This window comes from Emiliania huxleyi (genome assembly GCF_000372725.1).
Source record: "Emiliania huxleyi CCMP1516 unplaced genomic scaffold EMIHUscaffold_257, whole genome shotgun sequence".
In the NCBI taxonomy this organism is placed as follows: Eukaryota; Haptophyta; order Isochrysidales; family Noelaerhabdaceae; genus Emiliania; species Emiliania huxleyi.
Window position 1 is genome coordinate 16,847 of NW_005200110.1, and position 12,888 is coordinate 29,734.

The 12,888-nt window shown below is 64.5% G+C and overlaps 2 protein-coding genes across 2 annotated transcripts; one reads left to right on the forward strand and one right to left on the reverse strand.

Moving 5' to 3' along the window:
- The first annotated feature begins 163 nt into the window (after window positions 1-163).
- Window positions 164-3,154, forward strand: EMIHUDRAFT_443664 (hypothetical protein). The gene is made up of 5 exons (XM_005777723.1): window positions 164-561; window positions 727-1,026; window positions 1,239-1,616; window positions 1,865-2,383; window positions 2,587-3,154. Exons 1-5 carry the CDS (start codon window positions 211-213, stop codon window positions 2,833-2,835), a joined length of 1,797 nt encoding a protein of 598 aa, XP_005777780.1. The 5' UTR covers window positions 164-210; the 3' UTR covers window positions 2,836-3,154.
- A 126-nt stretch (window positions 3,155-3,280) lies between these two features.
- Window positions 3,281-5,255, reverse strand: EMIHUDRAFT_443665 (hypothetical protein). Its single transcript, XM_005777724.1, has 8 exons — window positions 4,872-5,255; window positions 4,707-4,799; window positions 4,522-4,573; window positions 4,365-4,429; window positions 4,222-4,299; window positions 3,854-4,028; window positions 3,707-3,780; window positions 3,281-3,576 (listed from the first exon to the last, which is right to left on the reverse strand). Exons 1-8 carry the CDS (start codon window positions 5,247-5,249, stop codon window positions 3,370-3,372), a joined length of 1,122 nt encoding a protein of 373 aa, XP_005777781.1. The 5' UTR covers window positions 5,250-5,255; the 3' UTR covers window positions 3,281-3,369.
- Window positions 5,256-12,888: the final 7,633 nt, after the last annotated feature.

A 12,888-nucleotide genomic window follows, 5' to 3' on the forward strand; every position in this document is an offset into this window, starting at 1 on the left:
TACGACGCTGTCTTAAGGTCCGACAGGTTCGGCACCGGGCACTACAAAATGCGCCTGCGGGCGGACCCTTACAGATCACAGATCACCAAAGATTAGCGACGCCGAAACCGGCGCGCCATAAACGCCGAGCTCATTGGCACCTTGCTCTTGCGATCGACTTCAGCTGGTCGAATCCTTAGCACAGCTCGCCGCCGCCACTTCTCTGCCCCGATGACCTTCCAGCAGCCGCCCGCCGTCCGCTCGCAGTCCTCGCACGGTACCGAGCAACGCAAGAGCAAGGGCCTCACGCCGCGCCTCTTCTCACGATCCAAGTCTTCCTCTCGCTCGGCGGGAGCAGCGCCCATGCGCATCGAGTTCCGCGTTGTCTTTCGCAATGGCGGCGTGGCGTGCGACCCGTTCGCCACGTACTCTGACTCGGCGCTCCACGCTGCGCTCATGTCGGCCCTGCCCGAGGGCATGACCGGCAACCTCATGCCGTCGACCGACAGCAAGGGCCAGCCGGCCGTGCTCGTTCGCGCACAGGCCTCCGACATCAACACCATGTACGAGCTCCGCTCGCAGGTGTCACAACTCCCCGCCCTTGCCCCGGCCTCTCCGCCACGCTCACGCCACTGCCTCCCTCGCCGCCGCCGCCCGGCTCATCGCCGCCGCCGCCGCCGCGCCCGCTCACCCAGCCCGCCAGCACACCTCACCTCCGCCCCCCCTCCCCCCCGCCCGCCGCCCTAGGTCGTCTCGGGCGACTTTATGAGCGCCCTCACGCGCCACCTCCGCTCACACGTCAAGTCGGAGCGCCGCAGCCAGCGCCTCGAGATTTCCAAGCGCGCCGACGCGGGCCAGTCGACGACCGGCATGCCCGAGCCGCCTGCCAAGGATGCGGACCTCGACTCTATGGAAGCGGGCGCCAACGAGATGACGATCATGGAGGAGGAGACGGTGTGGGAGAAGATCCGCCTCCTCCTCCCGTGGCAGAACGACGAGGACAAGGCCGACGCCGAGATGAAGAGCACCAAGCGCGAGCTGCAGCAGGCGCGGCCCCGCATCCCTCCTTCCTCTCCTTCTCGCCTCTCGCCCCGTCCCCTCCCCACCTCCTCTCGCGCCTCCCATCACACACCAAGACGGACTGGACAAGCCGCCCACCATCCCTCACCAGCACAAGCTTCGCCCTTCCGCGCCCCGCCCCCGCCAGCCTTCCCCTCCCGCAGCACCGCTGATCGGAGCCCCGCGGACCCACCCGACAGGCGCGGCAAGCCCTCAAGGAGCGGCGGCAGCAGGTCGCCGAGCTGGAGGCGCGGTGCAACGAGCTGACGGAGCGGCTGGCGACGATGTCCAAGGAGGACTGCCCCGCCAGCGACGCCATCGAGTCGATCCCCCCGCCGGCGGCGCCGGCAGAGGAGAAGTATGCAGAGCCGGAGCCGGTGGCGGAGGCGCCGGCGGCCGCCGTCAACAACAACCCAACCGCGGCGAACTATGTCGCGCTCGAGGAGCTGACGCCGGAGCAGTGGCAGAAGATCAAGGACCTCAAGGCCGCCTACCTCGCCGCCGGCGGCGAGCTCGACGAGTACGGCGACATCTTCATCCTCCGCTTCCTCGTCGACAAGGACTGGAAGTACGAAAAGGCGCGCGCCCGCCCACCGCTCGCCCCTCGTCGCGTCGTCCACCGCCTTCCACCTCCTCGGCCGCCTCCTCCGTCTTCTCCACGTCTTCTCCACCGCCTTCTCCACCGCCTTCTCCACCGCCTTGCCGTCAAGCCGCCTCCCCAACCGCCTTGCACCTGACCCCCCCCCCCCCCCCCCCAACAGCCCTCCCCCTCCGCTCGACACTCCATGGGCCCTTCCTGACCCCAAGCCGCTCTGCCCACGCGCAGGCTCTCAAGAAGGCCAAGTCGACGGCGGCGTGGCGCGCCAAGAGCGGCGTCAACGGCTTCCGCAAGCAGATTGCGTCGGGGCTCGTCTACAATGAGATCCCCAACATCAAGGAGCTCTTCACCACCGTCGCCGTCTCAAACGCGCACAGCCGCACCAAGGCGGGCGACCTGATGACCTTCATCGACTACGGCTCGCTCGACGTCAACAAGTTCTTCAAGCTCCTCGACAACTCGCAGTACTTTGACATCAACAACTTCATCCTCGAGTATGTCTCGTACCACTCGGACAAGCTCACGCAGGAGACCGGCGCCCTCGTCCGCCAGTTCATGGTCATCGACGCCGGCGGCATTGGCCTCGCGCACGTCTCGCTGCGCATGTTCATCCGCTTCAAGCCGATCATGCCCCTCGCCGACCTGTACTACCCGGAGCTCCTCGGCGGCGCGCGTGTGCTCAACGCGGCGTGGGCGCTGCACCAGGGCTGGAAGCTCGTCAAGCCGCTCTTGTCCAAGCAGATCCAGGCGCCGTCCGCCCCGTCCGCCCCCTCCCTCCCTCTCGCCCTCTCGCCCTCTCGCCCTCTCGCCCTCTCGCCCTCTCGCCCTCTCGCCCTCTCGCCCCTCGCGGCTCGCCCCTCTAGACTCCTCCCTCCCGTGCCAGTCTGCCTCGCCCCTCGCGCCCCCTCGCACCTCACGCCCCTCACCTTTCCTCACCGCCCCCCGTCCAGGACATGGTTGGCATCCTGGACTGCAAGCACACGCCCGGCGCGCTGCTCAAGGTGGCGGACCCCGAGGCGGTGCCCGACTTTTACGGCGGCACCTGCACCACCATTCCGCGCCCGGCGGTCGACTGGTACCCCAAGGCGGGCATGGAGGGCGTCGACGCGGCCGCCATCTGCCCGGGCAAGAAGCTGGGCGCATACATGCGGCGCACGCTCGCGCCGGACGGCGCGCCGCTCTCGAGCGGGACCAAGTGAGGTGCCACGGCGCCGCCGCCCAACTACGTTCGGGGCCAGTGCGGCGGGCGGACATGCTCTGCTGGCGAGGGCGCAAACCCAATGTATAGTCGTACGCCGTGCGGGGCGTCTTCATGTGGCACAGCTGCCGCGAGGGCTGCAGCTGACCACTCTTTGCCAACATCGCACGCGTTGCGGCTTGGTGAGGAGTGGCGGCATCACAATGACGCTCCATTTTGTCGTTTATTAGAGGGCCTCGACGCCCGAGAGAGAGGGTGTGGCGGTGTGTGACGGTCCGACTATACTAAACAAACAATGTGGTGCGAAAACGGAAAACAAATTTCTCTCGCGAGCTCAACCCACATCGTCACAGCTCACGATCCAACGCCTTTTGGCTCCCGACACATGGCGTGCGCCTGCCGATGTCACCTCTCGCTGCGTGATGCAAAATTGCAAAAAAAACACTGCTGCCAAAGATACGTCTTTGGCAGAAAGACACTTTCAGAAAACTGTAAAACCCGGTGGGCCGGGAAAGCGGGATGCATCGCTCACCTGTTACCTGCTCCCCACCCCACCCGGCAGGAACGGCAACGCCGCACGCACCGCCGCGGGCTCCAGGCCAGAGACGACGCACGCGGCAACCACGAGCGCTCCGCCGACGACGCACTGCGGGTCGAGCCCCTCGCCGAGGAGCAGCAGCCCAAAGGCGCTCGCCCAGAGCGGCTCGGTGGCGACGATGACGGACGCGGCCGATTGCGGCACCTGCGCCAGCGTCAGGGGCCGCGGTTGGCGCGGTGCGCGGTGCGGCGAGGGGGCAGGTGGGTGGGAGGGAAGACCGGCGACGGCGGCGGTGTGGCAGCGGTGTGGCGGGGGAAGAGGGAAGGAACCCCACCCGCGTCAGCCCTTTCGTCTCGCCGACCCGCACGAGGGCGGTGGTGACCAGGCCGGTCCACAGCAACCCGCCGCCTGCGACACACACGGCAGGGCGGCGTCGACACGGACGCGTCCTGAACGCGTCCCTCACCACCGGCGGGCGCGCCGCTGTCCCCCCGAAGCGCGCCCGGCAGCGCGAAAGCGTCGCGAGTCCCCGCGTCGACGAGCCACCCTGCGGATGAAGAGGCTGCGAGCGGGCCGACGCCGCAGCCGTCGCACACTGCCCATAGCGCGGAGAGCGCCGCTACCGTCGCCACGTTGACGGCGGTCACGGGTAGGACCTGCTCCACGCCCGAGGCCGGAGGAGAGGCATTGTGGGGGCGAGGGCAGACAGCGGCAGGGAGGGGAGAGAGCGGCAGGGAAAGCAGAGGCGGCAGGAAAGGAGAGGGTCGTTGGGAAAGAGGAGCGGCGGGGGAGAGGAGGAGAAGGTAGGGTTTGGGGGAGAGCGGCCGTCTGAAGAGGGGTAGGAAAGGCCTGGTCCGCGCCCGCGCCGTCGTCATCCTCTGAGATCAGCCGCCCGATGAGGTAGAAGGAGGTGCCGAAACCGAGGGCCTGTTGACGGCTGGAGGTGTAAAGCGACGCCGCTCACACAGCTAAGAGGCGGCGCTAGACCAGACCTGCACGATAGACCAGAGGTCGCCGGCCGCGACGCCGCCAGCTCGAAGGGCATCGAGCGAGTCGCCTGTCGTGGACGTGTCGCGGACGTGTCGCGGACGTGTCACGGATGTGCTGAGGACGTGGCTGCATCTCGGCTACATCTCGGCTACATCTCGCCAATCTCGAGGAGGCCGACCCCGCCCAAGGTCAGCAGAGCTGCCAGCCACACCTGCCGCGGTCCGGACGGGCGTCAGTCGCAGCTCATTGCAGCCGTCCACATTTGACAGCCGCGATGAGACGTTCTTCACTACAGAGGACGCAAGGCAGGCACCCATGCCAGCTAGCTGCACCCATCCAAGCACCTGTGGCGCGCTGGCGAGGCCGAGCCGCTTGCCGTCGAGAGCGGCGGAGAGGCAAGGGACCACCACGACGGTGAGCGCGCCAAGGAACGAGACCTGCGAGGCAGGTATGAGGTGGGACGCTCGGCTTGAGAAGGTGTGAGAGTCAGAAGTCTCGCGGGCGTAAACCTTGGCGGCGGCCGTGTCGCAGAGGGCCAGTGACTGCGCAGAGTATCCGATGCCGTCGCACAGCCCCGTGGCGACGGCCGGCCAGATGAGCCGCCGGTCCAGCCGAGAAATGAATGGACTCAGGGCGAGAGCTGCGAGGAGGAAGCGGCCGGACGTGGACGCTGCCGCCGGGAGCGCCTCGTTCATGAGCCGCCCGACCGGGAAATTCGTGCCGTAACCGACCGCGACGGCGAGCAGGAGGAGCTTGAATTGCCACGCGTCGCTGTCCGTCTCCTCTGGCGGTGCCGTACAGCAGCGGACAGCGGGCCGCGGAAGAACGGTCGATGCGGCGGCAGCAGCAGTCGCGCCGTGCCAGGTGTTTGGGACGAGAGTGATCATATACAACTCATGGACATCATCATGAGAAAAAGAATTCAATAGTGCTTGAACCACACCGACCCAAGCCGTCGGAGGTGGGGGGAATGGGAGTCCCGCCGGGTTCCCCTGCACGAGCGCGAGAGTAACCCCAGGAGGGCTGAAGATGAGCGGTGCGCGCAGGGGTCGGCGTGGAGGGTGATGAACGCGCCGCGCGGGGCGCCGCCTCACCGGCCCAAGTGGCGCAGGGCGAGGCGGCGCCCCGAGCGAGCACGTGAGCCCCGTGGCTCCAACCGGGCCCTTCCTTTTTTGAGCAGGTGTGCCGCCGCGCGAGCGACGCTCCGAGATCGCCCGAGATAGCGCGGTGCGGCGGTGGGTGGGGTGGGGGGGGGGGAGTGGCGTGGCGTGGAGCCCCGAGATTGCGCGAGATCGACCGAGATCGCGCGGCGCGGTCCGAGATCGCCCGAGATCGCGCGATTCTGCAGCACCTCGGCACTCGGGGCAAGGTGGATGGGGGTTGGGAGCGAGGGGGCGCAAGTGTGCAGTGCGGTAGATGGTGGGGTGGGGTGGGGGGGGGGGGAGTGGCGTGGCGTGGAGCCCCGAGATTGCGCGAGATCGACCGAGATCGCGCGGCGCGGTCCGAGATCGCCCGAGATCGCGCGATTCTGCAGCACCTCGGCACTCGGGGCAAGGTGGATGGGGGTTGGGAGCGAGGGGGCGCAAGTGTGCAGTGCGGTAGATGGTGAGAGCTCGGGGCGCGTGAGCCGGACTTGTGAGCCGGACGGCTTTCATTTCTCTCTGCGTTCTCGCACATGGAGTGCGAGGTTCTCGACTTTCAATCCCAAACTGCGTGGCTCTGTCACTCCCCCCTTGCTTTCACTTTCTCCCCCGGCCGGGGTGTGGGCCGTGTGGGGGCTGGGGCGCGCGCGGGGGGGGGGGGGGTGCGGGATGTCTGTGGGCCCGAGAGCGATATGCCATGTCCGCCTTGCTTTTGTTTCATAACATCGAATACAGGCGTCGACGACACGCGCAAACCTCAGGAATGCTGCTGCATGGCCTGCCCCTTCGCCTCCTCCCCTCGCCCCGCGCGATGCGGCGCGTGTTGGCCTTTGCGCGAGCGTGCCCCGATTCGCCCAATATCCCAAGCGCTGCTGCACGCTCGTGCAGTTGCCTGCCGTGCTGCGACCGCCGCGCGAGCGGCTCGCTACCCAACGCGGCCACCTCGACGGCAATCAGCGTAATCTCTCGCCCCCCCAGAAATCCGCCTCAAATCGTCAAGGCAACCATGCACTTTCCTCGGTCCGCTCGCGCGCTGCCGCGTCGCATTGCGCCCGAACTTGGCCGCCGCGAGCAGCACGCCTAGACCCCCGCGACGCCTATTGCTCACGGAACCCGCCGCCCCCTCACCACCCCTACCATGCGATGCGCTCTCGCTCGCGGCGCGAGCGGCTGTAGCCCCCTCGGCCTCGCACCGCCTGCCTACTCCCGCTCGCAGGTACAGCCGCTGCCATGGAGGAGGCCGCGAGACGCGTCCGCTGCTGCCCATTCCACACCCTTGTCCCGCGCGAACCCGTCCGACCGCCCTCCCTCTCTTACGCGGGTACTCGCACCGCCTGCTCGCATCTCTGCGTCTAGAGAGTGACACTCTGTGTCCGCAGCCGCGAGGGCCACTCGAGCGCTGGCCTGCACCTCCCATCGGGGACACCACCCTCAACCGCTTCTTGACTCTCTGCAGGAATTCATTCGATCAACATGCTCAAACTCGAGTTCGTGCTGCTCGCCGGCCTTGTCATACTGTGCCGCGGCTTCGCGGCTGACGGAGGCTGCGAAGACGCGGACGAAACCGCAGTCATGCAGGCCGCTCGAGAGATGGGGCTCGGCGACGTCATGAGCTGCAGCGACGTTGCGATCCAAGGCCTCTGCAGCCACCCGCAGGCAAAGGAGGGTTGCTGCAAGACGTGCAACCGGGGACGCTCGCTTGGGCAGCCAGCCTGCCAAGGCGCTGGTTCTCGTTCCTTCTCGAGCGGAAACTGCGGCGAGGGAAGCTGCTCCCAGACCGGCAAAGGCGAGCCTTGCGAACCGTACGGTCCCTGCTGTGACGGCTACAAGTGTGTGCATCGTGACCACGACTGCTACCACAGCTGCGATGATTTGGGATGCAGCATGAGCTGCACTGACTGGTATGGGTGCAACTTCATCGACCACCCCTCTCCGCCGCCATCGCCGCCGCCGCTGCCTCCGCCGCTTGAGGTGGTCAAGCCTCACATCGTCGCGAGCACTCAGTCCTGCCCTCTCGGCCAGTCGTGCAGTCCCATCACCTGGACGGAACTGCCCGACACAATCGTGGACAAGGGTTTCTACCATCCTGCTCGGCTCTCAGTTCCTGGCGCCAGGCTGTCGTTAGTTAAAGTATTGATTATAGGTACCTGCGACCCCAACCCGAATCCGACTGGCACGGTGACAAAGGTGTGCCCGCTTGGCAGCCTGGAGCTCGCGCCGAGCGGAGACATCTCGGATTCGAGGCCGACGCTCTACAAGGGCAACCTAGCATGTGTGGCCCCGAAAGATGGCACGCAGTGCGACTTCCGCGGCCAAGACGGCACGCCAGACTACACGCCGTGCTCCGTGTCGTACACGTGCTCCAGCGAGAGCCGTAACGGCGATGCCAAGTATCACCACCGGCCCCTCAAAGCCTGCCCGCGAGGCACGTGGAGCTGCGTTGCGTACAACGGCGAGGACGCCGACGGCCCGGATGGGGTCCTCAAACACAGCACCGTTGGCTCAGATCCTGGCAACGGCGCCGCGGTGCCTTGCTGGTTTCCATCGCTCTCGCCTCTTGGCCTCGAGCTGCAGGGAAGGAAAACCAAGCCGGCCGCCCGAGCCGATCTTCTCGAGCAGTGCAAGCACCCGCCCTTCGTCTTTGCTTACGACGACCCAGGCCCAGTGTCGCGCACGCCAGAAAGGCCAGGCGTGCTGCCGTCGACTCCGACAACCTTTAGCTGCCTCAAGATCGCCGGCGACGACGATACGGATATCGCGCCGCCAGAGTACTCGACCTTTCCCCAGACTGACATTGCGACGCCGTGCGACCCAGCGGGCGGCGACACCTCCCTCGGCTCCTGCAACGACGACAACGACTGCCAGGCAAAGTGTGACAATGACGACAACTGCCTCGGCTACTCAGTGGAAGCGGTGCGGGGCCGAGCACTGGTGACGGTAGACATTGGATCATCGTCGTCAAACAGCAAAACAAAGGATGTGGGGGTGTCAGGCTTGCAATGCCCAGCAACGGTCAACCGTGACAACCGACAAGGGGCCCGTTACGACCCCTACGATGACACATTTGCCATTTCTCAGGAGGGCACCACCGTGACTGCGCGCCGGACTGACTCAAACTCTGGATGGGGTTTGGAGCTGCGATTCGTTTGCTACTGGCCGTACTCCGTCGCGGCAGACACGAATGTGGTGCGCTTTTGCCGCTCTGCGCCAGGGTGGAACTCCGACCTCGGCGGCTGCTCGAGCCAGGCGGACTGCGAGGCGCAGTGCAACTCCAATGCAGAGTGCTTGGGCTACATTGACATGTCTTCCGAAGACGGGGGGTACATGCTCAAGAAGTACCTCGGCCCAGACTGTTTGAAGACACGATCCGGCTTTGTCCTCCACCCAAAGTCCGTCGAATCCTTTACGCTCAAGAAGTACCTCGGCCCCGCGTGCGTGGAGCACAAAACCGCCGCACGCATCCGCGCCAAGCCGGCAGCTGTCAAGCCAAAGCGCGGCTTTTTGATCGACACGACGCTCGGCACACTGGAGGAGTGGAATCGTCAGTGCGGAGAGACGTTCTGGTCTCAAGGCACGTACGACTGGACCCAGCTGCTCGATGGGAGCGTTCAGTGCCGCGCCGACCTCAACGAGTGCGAGATGCATTGGGGGTGCCCTTGCGACGACGACAAGGGTACGTTCCAGCCGTGCGAGTACTTGCTGTTCTTCGCGTACCACGCACAAAAGGCGCTCGCGACGTATCCAGCGACCACTGGCGGTGCCGAGTGGGTCGCAAGGCTCTCGTCGGCGGTTAGGATTCTCGAGTCTCTCCAAGAGCTGCTCTCTGAGAGTATCGGCACGACAGATGGTAGCTCTGCTGGCTCCCGTTCGCTGTTCTTCGCGCCCCTTCCGGACGACGGACCCTGCGACAACGGCTTCGCGCCCACGTGCAAGCAAGTGCGCACCTTCGGCTTGTGTGACATGCATGCGGCGGCGCAGGCCTGCCCGAATACGTGCAGCACGACCCATACCTCCCACCCCCTCCTTCACGAAGAGAACATCACGATGCCCAGCGACTACACGACGCCGGTGCTCGACCCGGAGGTCAAGGCCATCGTCTGCGGCGTGTGTCGCGAGGATCCGGACCTGGCGTGCTGCCACAACCATCCCCACAGGGCGCGAGCACGCCGACTCAGTCAGAGCTCCTGCAAGCTCGCCGCCGCCAACTCGCGGACCCGCTGCGGCGCTGCGGCTGCGGCCACCATCACCGGCCTCACAAGCCTCTACCGCCGCTACCTGCGGAACGCCATCGAGCGAGCCAACGCCGCCTCGACCAACACCTCGGCGATGCGCGCCGTGCCAGCGCTCTCTTACGCGTTTCTCGTGGACGAGGTGCAGGCCCACGTAGACGAGGTGAAGGAGCTCAAAAACAAGTTCAGCGCAAAGTCGGACGTGCAATCGATTCTCGACGCAATCGGAGGGCTGTACACGGTGGGCGAGGCGAAGGTTGCCGGCGACAACAGCGTCCTTGTCGCGCGCGAGGCTCAGCTGGACAAGCAGCTGGAGTGGGCCTTAATTGCCGTCGAGACTGCGCAGGACGGCATGGAAGAGACCGACAAGAAGATGAAGGAGAAGCTCGAGAAGTTGCAAGCAGCGGCGACGGCGTACATGGTTGCTCAGCTCATCTCGGGCATCTTCTCGATGCTGTTTTCGTTTGCGGAGGTGTGCCCGAGACCTGCCTGAGCCCTGTACCAGCTGAAACTGCCTGACCCCCGCCCCCCTCCCGTCTTCCTCAGATGTTCTACAATCCGATGGCCCTTTTGTCCGGCGGCAAGAAGTGAGCACGCGCTTTCACGCCGATGATAGCCACACGCACACACAGATTGATTCGTACTCTATAGGGCAATGGACCTGGGTGCCGGCCTCGCAGCCGGCGCAAAAGTGAGCGAGGACTTCAAAAAAATGGAGAAGATGGTAAAGTGGGCCGAGTCAATTCAAAAGGCGGCCATTTTCTTCACGGTGGCACAGAAAACCGTTGACATGGTTGGCGGCCTCGTGGGCTGCATCGGAGGTTCTGCGGTGGGCAACTTCAAGGCCCCCCAGATATGCAAGTCGGCACGGAAGTTTGACAAAATCCCCAAAAAGATTGCGGCGGCCGACACGACAGGCGAGGTCCAAAAGATCATCGAGAAGACAAAAAAGGACTACGGGTCGGAGCCGAGCCAGGAGGACTTGGACCGGGCCGCGAATGAGTTGATGGACGAGGTTTCCGGGATGTCGGACGGCTATTGGGAAGACCAGGGGGACGCCATGCGCGCTTCTGTCAACGTCTTCCTAACTGGCGAGGTGGGCGGCACATCAGCCGCCGGGATGGCCCAAGACTACCGCGACATGGTCGACACCAAGACGCAGTACGGAAAGGACTTCAGCGCCGCCCTCAAGACCATCGTCACCGTCTTCCAGGAGATGGCGATGATCGCGGTGCAAAAGCGCGCCAACGAAAACACGATGGGCGTCCTCAATCTGATGGGGAATAAATTGGAGAGCAAGAAGCTGTTCGCGGAGTGGCAAATGCAGCTGCTCGCCATGCAGATCACCGAAACTGTGGTCACGCTCCAAGACACCCTCCGCGCCGCGTGCCACTCCCTCGCCTACCAGGCCTCGGAGCAGTACTTCAAATGCCTGGCCGACACGACACCTGACCGTCCCAACGACTTTCGCACTCTGTGCAGCAGCTTTGAGAACGGTGTGACGCCGATCTCCGAGCCGTTCGTGGTCTCTCCAGGGGCCAACGGGATGGCGGCCGAGGAGTACTACGAGCGGGTGCTGGCAGACCTTGGATACGATTCGTTCAAGCCAATCCGGCTCGCCGTCGAGAAGGAGCTCTGGGACTCGCAGACGACGCAGCAGGTCCAAATCGAGATCAAAGAGTTCGAGACGCCCGACCCGGCCACGACGATGGTCGACACCGTATTCACGGATCTGTTGCTGCTGTGCAACACGAGCGAGAACACGGATTTTGTCGCCGCTGGAAACCTGTCATGCATCGACGAAGATGTCTTGCCGTTGCCGCCTGACAGCACGATTGGCTGCTGCCACACCAATGGCACCGCCACGACCGTCGAGTCCCCGGCCGACGTGACGGAGTTCCCGAGTACGCCGTACGCTACGTCCGCCGAGTGGGCCGAGTTCAAGCGTACCGGTAGGCTCAGCTTTCGCCTTGGGCACGATTCTTTTCCCGTGCTGATGGACGGGTGCGTGCGGTCAGCGCTACAGAGACGGGGCTGGCAGCTTCACCGAGGTCGAGTTCGCGAGCGGCGCTGACAAGTTTGCCATCTTCCCGATCAACCGCTTCCAATACCTTCCCGGCAAAGCGCCGGCGTGCCAGAATGAGCAGTATGGGGTGAAGGCCAAAGTATTTTCCGCACAGACAGACCTCTGCGCGAGAGAGGAGGCCTTGCCTGCAAACACCTGCCCTGCGGAATACTGCATTGCTTCGGAGCTGGCTACTGGAAACTTGGCGCAGTACTTTGGCCGCAAGCCGGACTTCTCCTCCATGTCGAACTCGCCTTTCAATCAAGCCGCGATGTACACAACCTGGACGGTGAATAGCTAAAGGACCCTTGCCGCATCCACGCGGGGGGTGCATAACGAGCCACTGCCTTGCATGTATAGGTCAACGCATTCAGCACGACGACCGGCTCCGCCAACGGACTCGACCTCTCCGGTGTCGAGTCTGTCCACCTGCAGCTCTACTACATCGGCAAAAGCTGTGGCGCTCTCGGCTCGACGCCCACGTGCTCCTTCCCGATGAGTGGCTAGACCTAGTGCATCGCCTCAGGGATATGCGGACATCTTCTTCGACTACAATTTTTTGGTAACCAATTCCCAGCCGCTCGAAGCTCTACCACGAACTCTGAGCCGTTCTTAAATTTTGGGTACGGCAATGCCACAAGAGACAAGGGTTGGGCGTGCTCCTCACTCCCTTCGTTGCGTTCCTTTGGCACGGGCGCTTCATGTAACATGCTGAGGCTTGCTCCGCCTCCGAGGAGCCTACAGACCGTATCACAGGCCCTGGGCAACGCGACGGTTCATCTATGGAAGTGACATGGACAATGGCGAATGTATGGGGGAGTCGAAATACGGCAGGTGCCCGTGTAGCACCACGGGCGCGTCCTGCTCATGCTGATGTTGATGCGATGTCCCCTGCTCGCGGCTGGGGTTCGGTGCGGGCGGGAACACAGGGTACGTTAGGTCTCACCATTCACACCAGCGGTTCAGACGTGGCTTCACTCCGCTCTGCCCTGTGCGAATGTGTTGCGGTATCAGCCCTAGTCTAGAGGGCGTTGTCGATCATGTCAGGTAAAAAACTAGTCTTGCGTTTGTTAAGGCTAGCTCAAAAAAA